Source organism: Gymnogyps californianus, chromosome 10, assembly GCF_018139145.2.
Source record: "Gymnogyps californianus isolate 813 chromosome 10, ASM1813914v2, whole genome shotgun sequence".
NCBI lineage: Eukaryota > Metazoa > Chordata > Aves > Accipitriformes > Cathartidae > Gymnogyps > Gymnogyps californianus.
In genome coordinates this window covers 5,492,361-5,513,887 of record NC_059480.1, presented here as the reverse complement: position 1 = coordinate 5,513,887, position 21,527 = coordinate 5,492,361, and the positions used below count along the sequence as shown (strand labels likewise).

General features: G+C 39.2%; 1 protein-coding gene across 10 annotated transcripts in view; it reads left to right on the top strand.

The window, feature by feature from the left end:
* LOC127019914 (glypican-5-like) overlaps positions 1 to 21,527 on the top strand; it is a 445,164-nt gene that overhangs the window by 183,313 nt on the left and 240,324 nt on the right. For 9 of the 10 annotated variants that reach the window (XM_050902227.1, XM_050902221.1, XM_050902220.1 and 6 more), the window contains 3 exons: positions 4,376 to 4,506; positions 9,177 to 9,236; positions 11,144 to 11,269. In XM_050902227.1, coding sequence (XP_050758184.1) covers positions 4,376 to 4,506; positions 9,177 to 9,236; positions 11,144 to 11,269 — 317 coding nt within the window. The remainder of the gene's footprint in view (positions 1 to 4,375; positions 4,507 to 9,176; positions 9,237 to 11,143; positions 11,270 to 21,527) is intronic. The other variant, XM_050902222.1, reaches the window with a different exon arrangement.

Below are 21,527 nucleotides of genomic sequence, written 5' to 3'. Positions count from 1 at the left end.
ATTACTGTTCTGAACTAGCGAAAAGGTCTCCCGATTAGAGAGATAAGATTCTCTTGGTATCCAGAAGGGCATGACATTTTTCCCTTGTTTTGATTATATTAGGTATATTAAATATGACCTCAATGTTTAAGGTTGCTCAGGCTGCAAGAGTTCAAAAGATTTTGGATGAGGTTTTTTCAATTTATTTTGTTAAGCCTCTGCAGTAATTGTAAATGGTCATTCTTTTAAAGAACAAATAGTAAGAGGTCAAATAATCCATATGTATGTGACTGTATTTCATTACAAAGGAAAGTTCACAGGAGAAGAAATGTAGCTATGGTTGTTAGAAAGATAGATATTTAAGAAGAATCATTGGTGTATAAGTAAAAAAGCTTTAATCCAAAGAAAAGTGTATAGAATTGTGAAACATTATTGATAATTCAGAAGATAATGAGGTATGAGGAATACTAGTTTTCAGCTATAGGTGTTCACTGTTAGAAGGCAGACTTGATTAAATATCATCAGAGACAAGAATGACCTTAGTGTTGTTACAGTTAATGAGGGATGATTTTCTATCAGTTTGTAATTTAAGATTGGCAGGCTTATTTTTAAGTTTAAAAATCAAAGAAATAAATGAGCTTAGTCATTCTTTATGTTGATTCCTGATTATTCTGAGTACTTAAAGATTGAATTTAGGAAAAGAGCAATTGATTTCCTGTTTCTACTAATTATTGTTAAATTTTATCACAGGTATCTCCAGGTCTTTGCAGCTAATGTTTTGCAGTTCTCTTGCCTGTCACAATATTTGATATTTTTTGTTATTATGTCGAATTCTAATGTCCAGTGTCAGTAGAGAAATGCTAGCTCCTGCTTATAAATAAATAAATAACTTAGTCTATGCTTTCAGTTTAAGAGATAACTTGGAAGCAGTAGGTCACACATACAAGCAAATAAATCTTTAAAATCCCAGTCACCACCTTTAGTAGCACTGTTTTTCCTTTGGGTGGTGAGGCTTGATTCATGAGCTCCGAGTTAAACTGACAGTGCAGTTGTCTGGTGCCCTTAGGATGGGAGGGAAACCCTCCATGATCCTTACTGTTGTTAACAGACAGGTAATTTGTAGCAGTAGATTCCAGATGTTGCAGTTCCAGAAAGCACTTTTTTTTAATGGTATGCCTCATACTTTTTAATTTACACAGCGTTAACTCATTTTTTGTCAATGTCCCAGATGGAAGTTTAAGATGGTTTTCTGTACACGAGTGTTCTCGTTCTTGCCATCAACTTTGTGACTGCCAAAATTAGCTAGTAAAATTCAGCCTTTTCTCTTATTTTATTTTGCAGAAAAATACACATTTCAGTGAGATGTCAAAATTAGTCCACATAAAAAAATTTGACTAAATAAATCAGGTTTCTGTTTAACTCCTCCAAAATCGGAAATTAATTTGCCAAACGGGTAACTCAAGAGCCATGGGAGACAGTCTCTTGGGGGAAGGGAGTTTGGTCTTTGCATCCAAAGGTGTAGGGTACACCCACATTCATGGGCATAAGTTTTCAAACCACCTGTACACACCACGGGAGCAGTGGTGGGGTGAAATCCTCCATCCTTGCTGCCCCGAAGAAGCTGGGAATGAAGAAAATCTAGTGATCCATGCTTTGAAAAACTTCATACTGGAAGGGGTGGAAAGAAAAGAGGGCTGATGAGCTGCCAGCCTGGCCCTGCTGGAACTGCCCAGGCCCCTGCAGCGCAGGTGGAACCAGCCTGGGGAGCTGGGTCTGGGTTGAGGGCTGTTGGGCTGAGCTGTGCAAGGAGGCCAGGGCATTGACTACACACAGAGTGAGCTGTGGTCTGCCATGGGCCCCTGCTGTGACACTGGAGAAGTCACTTTGTGCCTCTTGCACCAGTTTCCCATCATTTTTTGTTCCTTTAAGTGTCAGATGCTGTTTGACAGAGACTACCTCACACTATTTTTTTTTTTTCTTCCCAGTAAAACACAGTCTGGATCTCAGCTGAGACAGTTACGAGCTACTGATATTACAAATAATATCATTGTTGTATCTTCCATCTTGTTTATCTCACTTCAGATTAAAATGTCTGTGCCATGGTTTAAATTATGCAGCATTGCTAGTGTTTCTTAACATATTAATGAGAAGAAAGGCACTAAAAGGCCCACACGACAAAAAAGTGTGCATGTGATTTGCCCTTTCATTTATTGATTTACTTTCTTTTTAATGGAGTACAACTGGTTAAAATTTTCCACTGAGAAATATTTTTTCCTTAAAATACTGTGGTTTTGTTTGATATGCAAGAAACTGTTATTATTGGTCAAAAAGAAAACCCCAAAGTTAAGGTTTGGCATAGAAAATACTGAAACTTCTGCAATTTAAAGAGTCATTTTATTTCTATGGTATCAAAACTACAAATCAAAACAAAGTGAGTATTTTCATTTGGATGCTTAAACTATTGATTCACAACAAAAATGATGACTTTAAATCTCTTCGAAACTGCTCACAGGAAAAACAAAAAACTTGGAGTTTTTCATTGCTTATGTATGAGAACAACATTGCTTTTCCAAACCACTCTGGTGCTAGTTGGTTAAAACTGTCTTAAATCCATAGTGACTACATTTGAGGTATATGTAATTTGAAGACATCAACTTTAGTGACATGATGTAATCTAAGATGGATATTGTAGAAACCTATGCTGGGAATTTGGGTCTGCATGCTGTAGGAGACCTGGGAAACCTGGGGCACGGGAGAGAGAGCATCCTGTGCAGGAATGTGGTCCAGCTGTGTTACACCCTCTGTTCAGCTCCAAAGGGTTCAAAAGGCATTTTTGGCTTATATTTTCATTTGCAGAGTGGGTTTTTTCTTTTCAGAAGTTTAGAAGGGGCTGAAATAGACTATTCTATTTCACAAAGCTGTGTTTTAAAACAATGCTGTGCTAGTCCCTGGTGAGACCAGAACAATATACACAGTGCATGGTGTTGAGTGAGGCAGCTGGCTCCTGCTCTGACTGCTGGAGATACGTCAGGATTAATCCAGTATGTTCTCATTCAGCTGCTACAGTTTTATGTTCTTCACAGCATATTATACCGGACCAGGCTGTAACTCATACAGCTAACGTTGATGTTAAGTGTCATGCCTGTACAGCTTCCAACTTTTCATGTTCAATTGGCCTGTTTTTTTCAGAGGAAAATGTCTTAGCTTTACATAGCAGTAGTTTTCCTGGAGGAAATGGGCTAAGGTAGAGAAAATTGTCCTGTACTTGTGCTGATGTATACAACATAGTGGTGCAAAGGGGCAGAGAAAATCATTTGAAGTCATCTGTGGTCTGAAATATTCAGCAGATAGGCAGTTGTGACTCAGTACGGGTTTTAGAGATGCAGTAAAATGCACAGATCAGCAAGAATCCATCTCACCCTGGTTATAATGGAAAACTGAAGAAGGGATACCAAATTCAGTGCTGTCCGGGATGATGGATTCTGTGTGATTAAGGTCTCTGGTAGTACCATGCCCACAGTAGGATTTCCATTGTCGTCTTTTTTGTGTTTGCTTGAGGATTTAAGTGTGGCTGTAAACATTACAGATTACTTATTTGTGGATTAGAAAGGGAAAAGCTTTGTCTTACTATTGTCACTTAAAGCTGTTACAGCAAATAAACGTGGCAGGATGCAGGAGCAGTGTCAGATCCACAGTGCACAAAGGATAAACATAAGCTTGCTTTCTCCTGGTCTTGTATTAAATAACCTATGAGAGGCTTCAGGAAGGGCAATAAGGGCAAATGGCTGAGCAATGTTAGTGTTCCAAACCCAGGATCCAAGGCACTGATGATTCCCAGGGCTGGAAATTCTCTTTTCTGTTTTATCCAAGAAAAGAGTTTATTGACAGTGATTTGTTGATGCTGACTTCTTTTGCTCATTTCCTTGTTTTAAGGGAACATTGTCTAGTTAAAGGCTGGAAGACTCAGTTGTCTTCTGATTACAAGCCTCTTCAAACACCAAATAGACTCTACTCTCTATATACAGGGCAGATGTTCCACCCAAATCTGTGTACCTTCAAACTCCGGGTATGTTTCCAAATAAAAGTTTGGTTTGGCAACACCTCCTTCAGTCACTATTTCAGCCTATTTCCAGGTGTGCTATAGTCCAGGTATCCACTGACAAATCCGTGACTGTTGACTTTCTGGTAGCAGTGCTCTTTGCACCACCTTACAATTTGGTCATTCTTATGCAGGGGACTAGTTTCCAGGCCCTGGAAAGAAGAATCCTTTCTTTCTCTCGCCCAGACACCTTCTCTTGCAGTAAACACTGACCACAAGGAACAAGCAGACCTTTGGGCAATTGTAAATCAGTTCCTCCATTCAAACCCAGTTTTCCTTTCCCTTCCTTTCATACAGGTTGATAAAGTGTGTGGACAGCCCAAACAACAAGAGGGGAACCTGTCATCAGACAATATAGTGCCAGTGAAGGAAGCGACTGAAACCCAGACATTCGCGATGGCTCATGCTAGTCTGAACAATAAAAGAAGGTAACCCTAAGCAACAGTTGCTTTGAAATAAACTCTCTGCCTCACAAGCTGTGTTAATGGTTCCTTGCACCATAGTGTTTAAGCCAGAGCCACAGTTCTGTCACCTTGTCTGTGTGCTATCCAGCCATTGCCATTACTGATAGTTACACAGATGTCTTTGTGGTATTACATTGCAGGTCTTTCCAAGAAAAGCTTTTTACCGGCCAGACTTGATGTCATTACTTAACACCAAGGTGTTCATTATTTCCAGAAACTTTCAGTGAAAATGATGAAAGTTTTTCCTCAACAAAGTCTGAGTAATTTCCACAGTTGAGTCTAAATTACTTAAAATACAACTGCCCAGGTCTTTAAGGACTTGAGCTTATCCAGGGGCAGAGGTGGGAAGGAGGAAGGGGTGAAAAGGAAAGATTCATTGCCCTGACACAAAGTCAGTCCTTCATTTCACAGGGCTGGGTAGGAGTAATAAAATCCCTTGCAGTCTCCTTGATTTGTTACATAACAGAGCAAGTTGTGACTGTCTTGGCTTCTGTTCTTCAGCTGCATGCCAGCTGAGATACTAGACAGCTGAATTACTGCCACTGGCCCTGGCATGAGTATCACTGCTCCCAGATCTCCTAGTCTTTCTTTCACTTTCCCTCATGTAGCTCCGGGATTGGTTTTCTGTAAATTGTAAGTAGGGAGGGATTGATGTCTTTGCAATCCCAGTCATGATACATGAGTAGATGTCAGAGCTAACTCACCATAAAATCACAGTGACCTATTTCTGGCTAACATGTTGTTCTCTGTAACACCAGTATTAATCTGGAACAACTTCAGTGAAGTGAGTGGAATTGTGCTGGGCTTATGCCTCTATCTGAGAACAGTATCTAATCTGCCCAGGGAGTCCGTGTGTATCTCTGTATGTTGGATAGGTAGATGATGGCAATATTAAAATTTCCATAGCCTGGATTCTGGAGTTTGAGTTGTGAAGATGAGATTTTTATCCATTTCTATTTTAATTCTCATCTAAGCTTGCATGAATGAAACAAACACTGCTTTAAAAGATAAAAGTAATAGCAGCAAGCTAAGTTTTTTGAGTGATAGCAATATTTTTATCCCTTTGTAATTTAAAATGAAAGCACAACAGTTTGTGCTAGTGCTTGGAGCTAATCAATTTTTACCATGCAAATCGGAGAAAAGAGCGTTAAGGAAATTAAATTAATAAATTCAGCAGTAATAGTGCAAAGAACAGTTGTAGTACAATTAATGAAATATGCTTTTAAAAACAGAGCCCTAGGCTCTTATATGCTGGCAACCAAAAAGGCAGAATTACCAACCTATTAACAGGTAACTGCTTAAACAGATGCAAATGTGTGTCTTTAATGGCATGACAGCAATTCTCTCTCACCTGAGGATCTGCTTCCTCCCCTTCCCAACCATCTAGAATTATTTGGATATTGACCTTTTAAAATGTAAGACCTGTAGACGGAAAAGAAAATATACTAAAACTAATATACTGTAAATTAGACAGTTTCCCAAAATTGGTCTGTGCACTGAAAATTAATTTATCAAAAAAAATCGAAAGGCCATCCTTACATAATTAGCATAAAACATTACTGAAATAGTGTTGATAGGTATTGCAGAGAGCCTATGCACCAAAAATGAATGATGGAGCCATGCCATAATTAGTAAGAAGTGGAGAATATTTTTAAATTTTCCACAACTTCCTATAAAGCACATGACATTGAAGCTTGTACTTTGCTTCTTGGAAACAATTGTGAAACAGTAAATAGAGGGAAATACACAGGGATTGGCTGCATCACTGTGTTGTTCATCATCTATCATTTAATCACATATGATATCAATAAAAAGCAATTTTAGGTAATAAATTTTTATAATGGATGGGTAAAATCATTCCTGCAGTGGGTTGTGTAAAATGCACTTAAAGTGACAGATAACCGCTACAGGGGATCTAGATTATGAGAGTAATTACGTGAATCTTTTTTGGTGCCATTCCTTCTGGCGATTTAAAAAATGAAGAGCAATAACGTCGGCTGTCTGTCAGTTTAGGTACAATGTCACACAGGGAATTGGCCTGACTGAGTTGAGTCTGTTGGTCTGTGTAGTAGACATCCCTCCAGATGATCCTTAATTCAAGGGGAGTATGGAAGTCCTGCCTTTTAGAATAAGGAAAGAAAAAGAGAAGGAATGAGCCGGCACTCCCCAAGTAAATAGAGAAGCTGTGGCTCATTCCCTTAATGTGTCAGAATATTCCGAAGCTCAAAGAGAAGAACCAATCTGGTTAGCACATCTGTAGGAGAAACCACAATAAAGTGGCCTCTCATCTCTTCTGTAGTACCTGCTTAGAGATGCCCTTAAAAACCTAGTGCCAAACAGCTTATACCTACATATGTATGTTTGCTCCAAAGGTGTTACATCTTTGCAAGGCCAGTTACAAAATCAAGCTCCTTTTCCAAAGGGTTTGAGAAGGTCTGGTTTCAGCTGTTCAGTAGAGCCAGGGCTGCTCGAGCAGTTGAAAAGTGGGACTGTTAAGATGGTGTCTCTTTGCCTGACTGGTCTTTCTTCAGGGTGTGTGTTTTTTGAGTCTGGCTGGAGGCAGTCCTTCTCACCCTCCACTGTTCTGCACAGTGTGGTCCTGCATGGTCCCTGAATTCACATAGCAACTGGATCCTCTTTTGCAATAGTTGAACACTTTTCTGCTCCTCTTATTCTCGTGGATTCCTGGGAGATTTCCCATCTTTCTTTATTTTCTCCTGCATTCCATTCCTGCATATTTTTTGTTATCCAACGCTAAGTGTCAGGGATAATAGTGTAAGAAGCTGAAATCTGAATAAACGTTCTATGATCTTGTAGGAGACCTTTTCCTCTGATTAAGCTGAAAAGTATAGATTTGATTAGTAATCTTTTTTTTGCATTACACAATTGTATTCAGGGATTTGAATACGGCACTGAAACTGGCAGGATTGCTGCTGTAGTCATTTTTTAATGTGGAGGTTACTATAACATGTAGCAGAGACGACAAGAAAATTGAAACCATATGATGGTACAGGCAATGTACATGGCATGTACAGAATCTCAATCAGTAAATTGGAATGTTATTGCTGAGTTCAGCACAAAGTACTATTCTGGTCAGGGTCCGGACTCCTAGCAAAGCTGACTACCTGCCTTTTAGCAAGTCTGCTGTATGTAATATTTCAAACCACTAACTATAGACTGGTTACAGATCTATATATAAAAATATGTTATGTTTAACAAAGAACTATGACATGATACTAGGTCCCGAATTGGAGGAGGCAGGCTTTGAAATGATATTTTGTTGGGATTTCTTTGTTATACTGTGGACTTACAGATCTTTTATACATCTTAAAATAAACAATTCTGAGTTTTTTGGGGAATGTTTGAAGTCAATGGCTTCTATTTTATTTAAAATTAGCTATTTATTGGGTCAGGCATCACATGATATTATTAAAATTTGAGTATTAAACTGCTAGTATGAAACAGATTATTAATACCAGATGCAAATTAACTTGCTGTGGAAACAAATCAAACATTTCTGACTGGCCAAGGCAGAAGTTTCAGCAGGTCCAGATTTTCCCTATTGCAAATTCTCATTTCCTTTTTTGACTGGCTGTGTTGGAATCACTGTTTCAGTGATGACAGGTGACACTCACCTGATGATCAGTGCAGGTCCATCTTCTCTTGTGGCCACCCCTGCTGTTAGCTCCCAGAAAGTACGATGGCAAAACTGCCATCATCTGGGTGTCCTCAGAGCTGCTGAAGGTAGTGCTTACTCTCTCCAGTGAGAGTTAACTGGATTGGCAAGTATTGTTGAACCTGTTTGCAGGCATGCATTACTCCAGCTGTTGCCATTACTTTATACGTGAGAGTACAGGTATAAGAAAAAGCAGAATGTGGTATCAATTCATGTAAGTGGAAAACTGCATCATGATGTTAATGTTAAATAGAATGTTTAATGTTAATTAAGAGACCTCGGGATATCAGTGCCACGAAATGTATTTGCACTTAATAACTACCAGGGTTATTTCCACAGTTTTTCCTCCAATATAACCTTAGAGCCTGTCTCTCCTGTTTTGCAAAGTTAGGGTTTTTTTTTCAGTGGTGCAATCTGACCAGAACTGAACAGCAAAAAAATATCTGTATTCACATTATTTATTAACAGACAGCAAATTGCTTATTGTACCAGAAAATTAATGCTACTTGTTTGTATCCCCATTCCCATGGTGCTCATTCTAAACTGACTGCCATTGTTTTCTTGTGTAGCCCAATATATTCACAGTTCTTCCATTTGGTATCAGTTATAGTTAATTTAAGTACCACTGAATTTATTTTCAGCTTTTTGCTGTGTGTGTTGCATTTGTAACTGTGCTCTTATTTGAAAATGATTGGGAGAAACAATCTCAGTTGTATTTTTTTCGGTATTGCATTGACATTTGTAATTGCATCTATACTTTGGAAAAATCTCATGACAATTTTCCTCCTTATTTGTTTTCTTATATTATCCTATGCATGTGCTTGATGACCTTTCTTTCAAATAATTTTTACTTTTCTCTTTTGTTTCTCATTTCTTTTCCTCATTTGCCTGAATTCCTGCTTCTCCCCTCCTCCCCAACCTCTCCTGATTGATGCTTATTCTCCCCGGCCTATTCCAGTTCTCTGCCTCTGAAAGCTTCAAAGAATGACAAATCAAGAAGTTTGAAAAAAATCTCTCGGTAAGAACGAAAACAAGGTGACATACTTTGTTGTCTCTACACTTAGCTCATCTCCATTGTAAGCTGCTGTTTCAGCTGTAATCTAGGAATTGGCACGCTTTTGATTACTGCTTTTATACCGTGGGGCACTGGGAAACTACATTTTCTACCTAGTGTGTTTAGTTTTATACTGATGAAAAGTAACTATTTTCACTTGTTAAGGTTAGGAATTCTGCCTTTGCTAAGATGCTACTTTGAAATGTCAGAGCCCTACTCTGCTGAAAATGCAAAGGAATTTAAGCCTCTTGGGGTGAGCCAAGTAAGACAAGCTTCAGACTCTTAAAAGGGTGCTCTTTTCCTCCTTCAAAGAAAACTCCATTTTAGAACCCATAAAATCTTTAGCATTTGAGTCACCTTTCATAATTGATGCTCTTTGGCTGTTCTATCAGGTAGCTGGCCTTCTGTCTGGGCCTAGCTTCACTGTATACATACTTTGAGCTCATATTTGTAAGTTAGTGGTCAAGAGTTAGAAATACTGATTCCCTCATCGTAAGCCCCAAAATTCCTGCTTTTTTCTTTGCTTAAAATGATAGCTTTCCTGCATTGTTAGGGTAAGTTAGTTCCTTAGGACCATGTGATGACTAATTTATCTAGAGCAGGATTTCATCACACAGAAGATAAATGGGATAGTTAAATGCTTTTGAGAAAGCATAAAGACATCAGCAGAGAGATGACCACTGCCTAAACCTTGTAGGGGTAGATACCTAGCAGTGGACTTTGATATTGTTTAAAGCACCTGTTGCTCCCAAAACCAGTCAGGATTTATTATTCTTTTGTGCCAAGCTCCATCCAGCCGTGTGCCCAGGCACCTCTTCGGTGTAGTGTCCCCTTACAGCCTGCCAGGCAGAAACATGATAAACCAGAATGAGTCCTTTGGCCTTCCCAATGGGGCTGTTGAGGGACTTCTGAGACAAGCAGATAGCTCCATGATAGCTCTAGCTCAGTTTTTGTGTCCTGCATCTTGTTCTCAATATCTTTAACGTCTTATACTAAACAGGAGCTTCTACGGCTGTGGAGATAGGGTAATTTCTCATTCTGAAATACTCTCAACTGTGTGCTGAATTAACACTTGTTTTGTTACAGTTTATTTTTATGGCTACCTCAGCCAGATATATATTATAGGTATAATCAGATTATAAAAGAGGCAGCAGTTTGCCCACAAGGCATTTTTCCATACACACATGATCAGAAATGAGCTGTTTGTACCAGCCAGGAATTTTGGTTATTCACCAAAGCAGCAGGCACAGCCTCGTCTTAACAGGTGAGGTGCCGGACATGATGAGAGAGAAATTTCTTTCTAATAAGAATGTGACGTGGATAGCAATGATGGGGAGGAATTGGCCCCACCACCTCTCAAGGAGATGACTTTCTGTACTGCTGTTGCATGTGTGGGGTATTTATAGCATATTGCAGGTTTTATGATGGGATGTTAGCTTTAGGAAGCCTTTTCCACCCAGGAGGTTGTTGACAGTGTTCTTAATTCATCTCCTGCACATGTGCAGGAAATGGAGAAATACTCACTTCCAGTAACAGAGAAAAAGCCCACTCCTTTAATGATAATGTTTTCTCATTTTTTTAATCAGTTTATACAGAGGTAGTAAGTGTAGACTTCAAATTTTGTGTGAGATGTGTTAAGGTAATTTGTTAAAACCACCCTTTGTATGTAATTTTGTGTATTAACACTGGACTAAGTAAGACTGGATGATACGTAGGAGTAGAAATACACTAGAAATAGAAATTAATCAACTTGGATGACTTAATTTCTGTAAGGGTTCTAAACTCTTGATCTTGTGGAGGGTTAAGTTGACAGGGGGCTTAAACCATAAGTGTACTGTTCTGTTGTTAAATGTGTTTTTCCTACGTTACAGAGAGTTCATCAAAAACATGAAGCGATCCCGAACCTTTTATGCCTCTATAGCAGAAAGGCTGTGTGATGGAGACCTGGTGATGAGAGACAGCTCAACCTGCTGGAATGGAGAGGATGTTGTAGAAAGGTAAAGTTACGAGTAAAAGTTTTCCGTAACAGTGAAAAAGGTGACTTCATATCCTTCTGGTGGTTCAGAAGCATTCTGGCACACTGTCATTATAAATTTCTCCTTCATAGTGAACTTGATGCTTAATTGAGCAAGGGTTTTGCTAAAATAAAAGGTTGTTAATGCTGAGTTTTAGGTATCTGTAGTAAATAGTGGAACACTTTCTTGAAGGGCTGCTTTGTAGACTCCCTCTTTTTCACTATAGAGAGACAGCTCTTTGTAGAGAGATAACACCCTCTAAAGCTCAGTTAGCAAGCGGTACCTCCGTGACTGTCTGGATGGAGGTCCCTTCCAGTCTGCTGTTTATAGGCTCATTAGTGCAGAGCTGAACATCATTTTGGCCGTAATTAGAAAATATGTAGCTCTTTCTGCAGAGGTGTCAGAAAAATACAGTGACCAGACCGTTATGTTTTTAAAGGATTTCCCTGCCGTTTCTTTTCAGTTTCTGACATAGCACTTTTGAATAACGACTGATTTTGGAATTGCCCAGCATCCTTATCAGAGCATGTTCTGCAGGAATTGTTATAAAGTAACAATTAATAAATGGACTGTTGGTAGAGCAGCTAGAAGCTCTGTAGGGTGAAAAGATCTTTCTAGTTTGTCAGCTACTTCCCCCCCCCCCCCCCCATGTACTTCATCACAGTCTTTCCCATCACCCTTTAGAATCCAAACTGGAAAATACACTTGCACTCTCCGTAAGCTAAACTTCTTGCTGTCATTTCTCTTACTCTGTATAACATTGAGGCAACATTGCCCTGAGGAGAAAGAGGTATTCAGAATACAACTATATCCGTGACTATCACTGTCAAAGGTATACATCAGTTTTTGCAGTGAGAGCAGGTTGGAAGTGTGCCAGTGAATGCTTTCCAAAAAGTCTTTTTGTCAAAACAGAGACATTCCATGGGATTGTTGGCTTTCGTTGTGTTTCTTTTTGAAGTGCATTTTGTGGTCTGTAGCAGTTTTAAAAGATAAAGTTCTAGCATTCTGCTTTAAAACAATTTTCATGATTGAAAATTGTTTTGTAGGAACTCATGGAATAATTCCAATGTGGAACAGAGAGAGAGGTTACAACTGTAGGCTGTCCCATTAAAGGGAGTTCTGACTCCTACACAGCTCTGCTTAGAAGTTTAATGTTTCAATGTATATTGGCATTACAAATTAATTGTAGAAGCATATATTTGAAGATTTCTGGCAACAATGCAGTATCCTAAATATTAATGTATAGTGATTGTAATACTGATTGAAGTTTTTTACTATAAAAGTAATGGAGAAGAAGTGGGGAGAATATCTGTATTTCTAATCAGTATTTCTGCTTGAGTCCCTTTTGCTGGTAACATGTTGCTGGATACGCAGTTAAGTTTTAGAACAAACAGCTTTCTGGCCAAAAGAAAAACAAGAAAAGCCAAAACAAGAAAAACATTTTCTATATCAACTCTCTGAACAAAAAATTAAATCAAAATTTAGGTTTAATTTTTATCTTATTTTGTTTAAAAAAAAAAAAAAAAGCTGCTTAAATTGCTGATATACATGTTTTAGAAAGGCGTGAAGGGGAAAGCTGTTGTTTTTTTCCTTTGCCAGTCTGTAACTTTCCCAGAGCTGGAGACATATGGAGAAGTTTCAGGTTTGAAAAGGGTAGGAGGCTGGGAAAAGTAGCAGGGAAAAGACTAACAAGACCCCTCATATTTTGAATTAAAAAGCAAAAACAAAGGAAAAAAAAACCTCCACCCCAACAACAACATTAACAAAAAAAACCCCACCACCAAACCCTGAAATGTGTCTTTGTAATTAACATATTAAATGGGCAAATTAGAAAGTAAAAGTTTAAATTCACGTGTTTAATCAGATGGCAATATGTATATATTTATCAGTTCTGTCACAGTATTGATTGCCTTAAAAGGAGGAGACTTTCCAGGCAGCCTGCACTGCCAGCAGTGCTACACAGCAGCACAAACATGGCGCCTGCTTGCTGGCAAATTTTACTCCTTTCATCGTTTGTTTTACAGGCTGGACTTGTCACCAGTTCTCCCCACATGAGAAATAAACCTGTCCTGGTGATGCCTGAAGATGCATTTCTCTTTGCTCTTTCTCCTTTCCCAGGAGACCAGAGGATTAAATATCAGCAGTAGTAAACAGCTCCAAACTCAAAATAGAGCCTTATTCTTAACTCTGTATCAGAAAATAGATCACCCCAATTAATCTGGTGGATCTCTTGTGAACCTGAGTTTAAGGTTACTCAGGCTGGGGAACTGGCAAAAGCTGCGGTTCCTGTTTCCTTGATACTTCTTGCATTTCATAATGCTATTTGAAAGCTGAGTGATATTTATGCTGCATGCTAATTGGCATTCAAGCTCTTTAGGAAAAACAAACTCAACCTTTAAAAACAATTTGACACACAAATGCAGCCTGAAACAATATGAAATTATCATTCAGAAATGAGGATTGTGCATTCAATTAGTAGAGAGGGCACTTGAGGTCTGTCAGAGGATCTGATAAACAGGATTCTCATTGTACTTTTTTTTTTAAATTATAATTCTCTGGATTGGGTTTTATCACACTTAAATCAGTGCACTAGCAGGCAAAAAAAAGTTTGAGCTGCCAGTAACTACACCATAAAAAGAGCCAGGTTGTTTCCGCTGGTTTGAGAATATGCTTCTGGCCTGCTCTTCAGATGAACAGCAAAACACAGCTTTGCTAGGAATCCTCTAGTGTCAGTTCGGGGCTTTTGAAGACATTAGAAATACTTGCACCAGGAATACTGTCTTTCTCAATTATTCTTTTGAGCAACTTATTCCTGGAACAAGACTTCTCATAAGAAATAGTCTGTGAGGCTAATAAATGGTCTGAGTATACAAAGAATGCTCGGAGAAGATGAGGCTAGAGCAGAAAAACTGGAAAAATATTTTGCAAAGTGAAGCAAGCTTGGAGAAATTTCTATGCTGGAACCTTTCTTTCCTGTCAGTGTGTCAGATGATTATCTCAATACCATGTCAGTAGAAGAGATTGCAGAAGTTGACAGCGTGCTGTCAAGAAGTGACAGTGAACTGTTATGCACTGCCAGGACCAGACACCATTCACCTAAGAACTCTAGAAAGACTAAAGGGTTAAATAGTTGAATTATTCATTGCGATACTGTATTTTCTTTAAGACTGCTCTAATGGTAGATGATGAAAAGATGTGAAATGTGAAGACATCATTGTATTTTTAGCAAAATGAGGATTTCAGAAAGGTGTGGCCGGTAAACTTGGTATGTAACAGTAAAATCTGTCAAAACTATAAGCAGATGAACATGATACTTAGGGAAATGAATCAACATGTTGGGAGTCTTTAGAAGGAGATGACAAGCATGTAGACAGGGTAGATTGCTATAGTCGGCTTGGATTTCTGATAGATATTTGATAAGGTCCTTCACACAAGGCTAACAGAGATGAAAATAAGGGTAGGTAATAGATGGTCATAAGTTACAGTAGAAGGAGGTCACCAGTGGCAGTGCATGGTGCTGGAACCTGGGTTGTTCATCTGTCGTAAAAGACCTGTGAAGGGGAGTGAATACTGAGGTGACATCGTGTGCTAATGGATGATACTAAGTTACCCTGGGTAGAAAAGACAAAGGTCAACTGTGGTTAATTGCAGGAGGAACTTGTGACATGGAATAACTAGGCAATAAAATGGCATATGAAATTCAACACGGGCAAACGTAAAGTGATTCACATAAGAACAATCCAAATGTTACATACAGAATGGTGTGCACTGAGGTGGCTTTCACTGCTCCAGGCATGTGGCGTCTGCAGTTCTGCTGTCCCCCAGGCTCAGAAAGATAGAGCACAACCACAAATGTACAGAGGGAGCAACAAGCAGGAGGATCAAAGGCATGAAATGGATCCTGTATGTGGAATGGCAGGCACTCCAGCCTGACACAGAAAAGATAGAAGGGGAATATGATAGTGGCCTATAAAAATCACGTGTGTTGTGGAGATGCTGCGTAGGGATTTGTTGTTCACTGTCTCTTTCATTACAAGAACGAGGGGTATCTTCTTAAACTAATAAGTGACAGCTTGAAAACAGAAGTAGATATTCCTTTGCTAAACTTTTGGTTCAGCTGTGAAACTTCTTGTCTCAGGATGTTTGGATGTTTAAAAAAAAATGGATGAATTCATGAACAAATTCAGCTCATAGTCATTATACAACTTGCTCTTCTATCTGAGCAGATATGAGGCAACCAGGTGCCACATCCAAGTCTCTTTCTCTAAGAGCTGAGGCAAAAGATTTCCTCTGGTCACTCTTAGGCAGCTGCTCCCCTGGACTTCTTTTCTGTAGGGGCTAAACTGCAGGAACCTTCCTCTCCTCAGGAATCTCTCTTCAACTAAGCTAAATGCTGGCATTGAATCACTTTCTCCATTCTCCCTGGCCGCAGTAGCTAAAGAGGATTTGTTATCTCAGGTCTCTGCCTCATAAATGGCAGACTAGTACAATACAGTGGCCAAGGACTTTCCCAAAAGCTCATCTTGAGATTTTTCTGTTGATGTCATATTTACATCTTTGCACAAAACATGGATTCCCCTTTAGAACTCCTTTTTATGAAGTTTGGCTTTTTGTGCAGTCTTAGCTGCAGTAGAGTAGCCTTATCAGAGGTTGCTCTTTCTGCTGCTGGAGAAGGGAAAAGGAGATGTGGTCTCACTGGCAGGCTTTTGGGATGTGCCTGTGTACAACAGATGAGTAATCCTGATTTGGAAATAGCACTTTAAGGGAACAGTGGGTTGTGAGTACTACATTAAAGTTAGATAATCATTCAGTCTTTCCATCCCTGCCTGCCTGCTTATATCTTGCAGTTTCTATTTCAAGAGAGATGAAACAATCATAAATAATAAATAGACAAGCAGCAATCCGTGTATAGAAGAATTAAAACATTGTCAGTGTAGCTGACATTCATTATAGCCAACTCTAGGCACTGCATATACTCTCCCACTCTTTCACTGTGGCTGTGCCATTAGTTCTCAGAAAGAGGCTGTTTGCAATCTGAAAACCATTAACTGCAGTGCATGCTGCTCAGGCTTCAAGGCTGGAGTGTGAAAGTTGCTCAGGGGCATGTTCAGCAACCTCAGCACTTGCCTTTCAGATGTCAGTGACAGCCTCCTCCTTTGTGTGTCCAGGCTTCATCCTGAAGCAAAGGCGATGTTGCAGTATTGCTCTGCATCCCCTGAGCTCTGCTAGAAGGTGCATTCTCAGGGCAGCCCCCAAAGACATGTTCCCCAGTTATCACATAAATGGATGAGTGCCTTTAGCATGACCGTTTCAAAGATACTCCGGTCACATGAACAACGTGTCAGGATCTTGGGATTTTTGAAAGTTGAGAGTTCTGCTCATGACTTATGTTAGAGTGCAGCTGGCTGTGTGAGTGGACTGTCCCACAGAGGAATAGACGCTAAAACCTCTTATATTGCTCCTACAGAAAGTGTTGTCATTTTATGAGTTGAAATCTAGAGGCTGACAGATGCTAGTGAAAACTGTAAGATTGCTGCTACTGCTTCAAATTTTTTTACTTTTAAGGAAAGAGCACTTGCAATTACTTTGATACACTCTAAAATGCACACCATCTCTATTGTGATGTTCCAGTATGCAAAAAACAGCTTGAGTCTTGTAGTAGGAAAGTGTGAGGTGGTGATGAGGAAGAAAATTAAGTGACTGGCTTCGTTACTAGCAGTGGTGGATGTTTGGGATCTCTGTAATAAAGCCCATTTTTCTCAGGTGCTAAAATATGCTTTTAGGCTGTGTCTCCAGTGCACAATAGGCATGGATCTTCAGAGAAAGGGATGGTGCTGATAACCCAATGCCCACACTATCTGTACTTCAGCTGTTTTACTTCAGACTAGCTCTGATGCATTCCTGGGGAGTGAACATCACTGGCATCCTTGAAGTGCATCCTTAATTTTGTTGAAAAAGAATCTGGTTTTGAGACTGCTCTGCAATATAAACTGGAGTGTGTGAAATGGTGACACTCAGGGGTTTAATTGAAAAGTATAAACCTGATCAGAACTAACATGATAACGTAGACATACCTGGTAGTCACCTGGACACCTGCATTTGAAGTCTGGGGTCTGAAACTTTTAACTGCCTCAAATAAATAAGTACTTAGAGGTTGTAATTAGCATGTATATAAGGAAGTTTGTTAAAAAATTATATCAGTGCAATCTATTGATGCAGTTAGTCTCCAGTGACAATTTTGGTAGCACACTGCCCCTAACAGTGAGGTGGTGTAGTGCTTCAGAGCTGTCAGACTGGGCTGGCTCGCAGGTTTGCTGCTTTCTGAAGAATTTAGCGGAAATGTCCCATCCTGGAGCTGAGCCAGCCTGCCTGTGCTAGATGTGTGAAACCTAATGAGATCACAGCAGGTACTGATGTGGCTGCAGGTGGTAACCTGAATCCAGGCTCTTGGCTGCTTTTGATGCTATATTTTCCATTTACAAAAAAAAAACAACCCAACCTGTTAGAACAGTGTCAACCTTCAGGTTGACTCTGAAAAAGAAAGCTTTCAAAAGTTTGGCAGAGAAACTGTTCCTCAAGGAAGCAAATCCAAATCATGACCATGATGTGCAGCAGCTTTACATGACTTTTTCTAAGCAAAGGGTCGTGACACCTCTAGGTCAGTGGGACATTTTACAAGTTACAGTTGCACTGTAGATGTGCAATTTGTTTTAGGAGTTATTGCTACTTGATGCCTAACTGTGGAACAGGTTGGAAGTTTCTATAGAATTAGGAGGTTTGGGGTTTTTTTTGGGTGGGGGTTTTTTGGTGTGGTGTTTTTTTGTGTGGTAGGTTTTTTTCCTTTGTTGTTTGGTTTGTTTTTTTTTTAGAGTAGTAGGATTGCTAGCTGCTTCAGAGATTTTTCTTTTTCCAGGCTTCTCTTCAGGTCACGTGATGATTTTTTCACACACAAAGCCAAAGTAAGAGGAGGTCAAGTTTGGGCAAGCCAGTAGTGGCAGAATACTTTTGAAAACTTGGGAGTTAAAAATGTGTGAAAGGAAGAGTAGATTTACTAAGTGGCATGTATTGATGTTTAAATGTCTCAACAACTCTAAGACAATTCTGTCTCTCATTGTATTTTTAGCAGTCTTAAGTCAAACACTAGCGTGGCTAGCCATCACAGGTTTTGATGGAATGAATCTCTAGTGAAACAGAGCAGCTGTAGTGGTTATTGTGGCCTACTGATCTATACTGCATTTATGAAATGGCTTAGTGGAGTCATGAAGAAATAGATTGTGTCAAGAAGAAATAGACATTGCTGGGACTTTTTTTTGTTTTCCACAGTCATCAAAATATTTCCAAAGTAAATGAAATGCTACCTTAAATCCTGATGGATATTCAGTGTTTCATCATGTTCTGACTATGTCTTCAAAAAATATTTTGGAACTAATATTTCTTGTTCTAAATCTGATATCTTGGACCACTCTTTCCTCCTTTGAAATAAAGTGTTTCTGTAAGAACAGAATTAGGAAGTCCATGTCTTAAAGAGCAATGCCTTGCTTCAGACCAAAATATCTATTATGTTAATTGCATTTAAATGAGATCTCTGTTAAGTCTTCACGATTCACACTGAAGTTTAAGGCTGTTTCTAGTGTTTTCTATCCACCACAGAAAGAACAAAATAGCAGTAATGTTTGTTTAAATTAGAGGACCAATAAACCTGAAAAGCTTACTCCCCTTCCAGGTTTTTGCATCTACTTATTTGAAACAGTTACATTTTGAATGCTGAGCCATCCCTGTCTGTGGTCAGCTCCTTAGTGTACAACATTTAATAAGTAGACTACATGAGTTTGATTTCTCAGAATACTTTTGAGAAAAGCAATCTTCCATACTCTCATTTTTTCTTTCAGGCAAGACAAGGAAGTACTGAAATGTAGTTACAAGTGCAAACAAGTTGCGTACTAGTGAGTTTGAAGCATGCTGTTTCTTCCATAGTCTTAGCTGCTCTGCAGCCCAGTTTTAGCATTTTAGGTAATCCCATTTTTTAAAATTGAAAAACAAAACCAAATTCTCACCCTATTGCTGAAAATCCACAGCTTTAGGAGAAACTATGAAATTATGACCATATGCAAAATATTTTCAAATATGGGAATATTGGAAAAGGAGAGAAAGAGGGGAAGCATTCTTCTCCCTGTTGCTAGGGGGGTTCTTTTCTCATTTGTAGCAAGTAAAGCATTTTTGGACACATGACTGGTTGTCCAATCAAATCCCTGTGAACTGCTATCATTATTTTTACTCTTAACTCAAGATTTGTGCTTATATGTAGTATCTATAACCAGGAATTAGAACTAGCGTTATAAAGAACAGCTGTAAGTATGCTTTAGGCCACTGTAATATTTGTTATTTTTCTGTCTGTTTACCCTTTTTTCCCATCTGTCGGGCTTAACAGTTGTTGAGCTCTAACCATTTCTAAGTTGGAACCTATATATAATAGTTGGATCAGAAGATCAAACTTAGCTTTATTTGGAGTGGGGAAAGAAAAACCTTTGTGAAAAATGACTCTAGGGAATTTTGTGTTTGTTGCCTCTCAATTTCAAGAGGAAATTTCCTGAGTTTCCAAATGAAATGGTCTTTTTCTTATTGCCAGTTAGCTTGATCTGAAATAATCTTAATGATGGTAAAGTAGTAGAACAAGTCTGCTGGTCAGACACAGCTTTCCATTGCACAGGTACAGAACCCATCATCATTTCACATGTGTCTCTTCAGGTGTGTATGGGTGGATTTTATCTGGAATGGGTTTCTTTGAATGTGGCAGACTTTGCCATTGGTATTGCATTAAAGTGTTTGAGACAGGCTAAAGTCTTCATTCTCATTTCTCCAAATCTACCTTGCCTTTGTAGTGCTATGAGGAGTTAAAAGGTAGTAAAAACATGTTCATATCACTGAAGTCTACAGGTTTGACATGTAGTACCCTGATTTGGCAGGGGGAGAGGTTCTTTTACAGCAACTGTTTTTCAGATTGAAGTCACTTTCTCAGGAAATTTCAAGTGTAACATTTTGGGGTTAAAAACTTGCATATAAAAGTGGCTTTTAAACCAGATAACTGGGAATATAAGAGAACAATATTTTGTAGCACTCAGTAGGAACCCGCACTTCTTTTCCTTCCTTCTGTCCCTTGTTTTTCTTGGAATTTTGCATTAAGTGGAGAGATTAGGGGACACCTGCCCACAGGCTGGAGTAGATCATGTCACGGGTTGTTAGGCTCTCAGGGCCCGCGCAAGCGGGCTGAGAAAGGAAGTGGCAAATCAGTGACTTCCTTTTCTCAAAATGTTTTGCTTTAGAGACTGTAAGTTTTTATGAGTTTAGCACTTTCATTGTCCCCTTTCTCATTTCCTTAGGCTCTAGCAAGCAGCCATCTGGATATGGAACACAGATAATCATTTAGCCTTAGCATACTTAAAAAGCGTTTAGCTTCTCTTATTCTTGTGCCATCAGTGTAAACAATTTCTGGAGATACTCGTTACTGTAAGTTGTAAAATGCTGTATCTTTTTGCAGTATTTTGCAGTTTTTAGGGTATTTTCCAGGACTTGTGGTGTTTTTGTTGGTGATTTTGGTTTTTTGGGGTGTGTTGTTGTTGTTTGGTGTGGTGTGTGTTGTTTGTGTTTGGGTTTTTTTGTGTTTTGTCTTTTTTTAAATCCTGTGGAATAAACAAAATACTCTGTGCTGGAAGTGACCGTTTAAGACATAAATTTGCCTGAGCTTACCCTTCAGCATGACGCAGAGCTCTGACAGGCTTTGAATGACATATGTGTCCTTCTATCAGGACGCATGAGGGATGAGTGTTAAAGCCATGCAAGTATGTAAATGTTAATAAGGCTGCTAATTACCTCCTGCACAGCCCCAGTTAACCATAGGGAGGAGAGATGGCAATGGTTAATAGCTACCCCTCACCACACGTAAACTCATTGTGTGGCCAGGGCACCCCAGTTCAGGGACTTTCTGCTTGCCACCTGCAGTAGTAAGCAATTGTACTAGGACGAGAACAAATAATTAAAAAAAAAAGCCTCAAGGCTCAAGATTTAGGAAGAGTACAAGCTGTGACTGATCGTAGTGCAGAACAGGAGCAGTCAGAGAGCTCTGTTTTCTGGTCTGAGATAGACAATATTTGTGTGGTTACAGTTGAAACCCTTTACTTCAATATTGGTGACTTATGAAATATAGGCAGCTGGTCCCAGGCAGGTTATGGTGAGTACCCGGAAC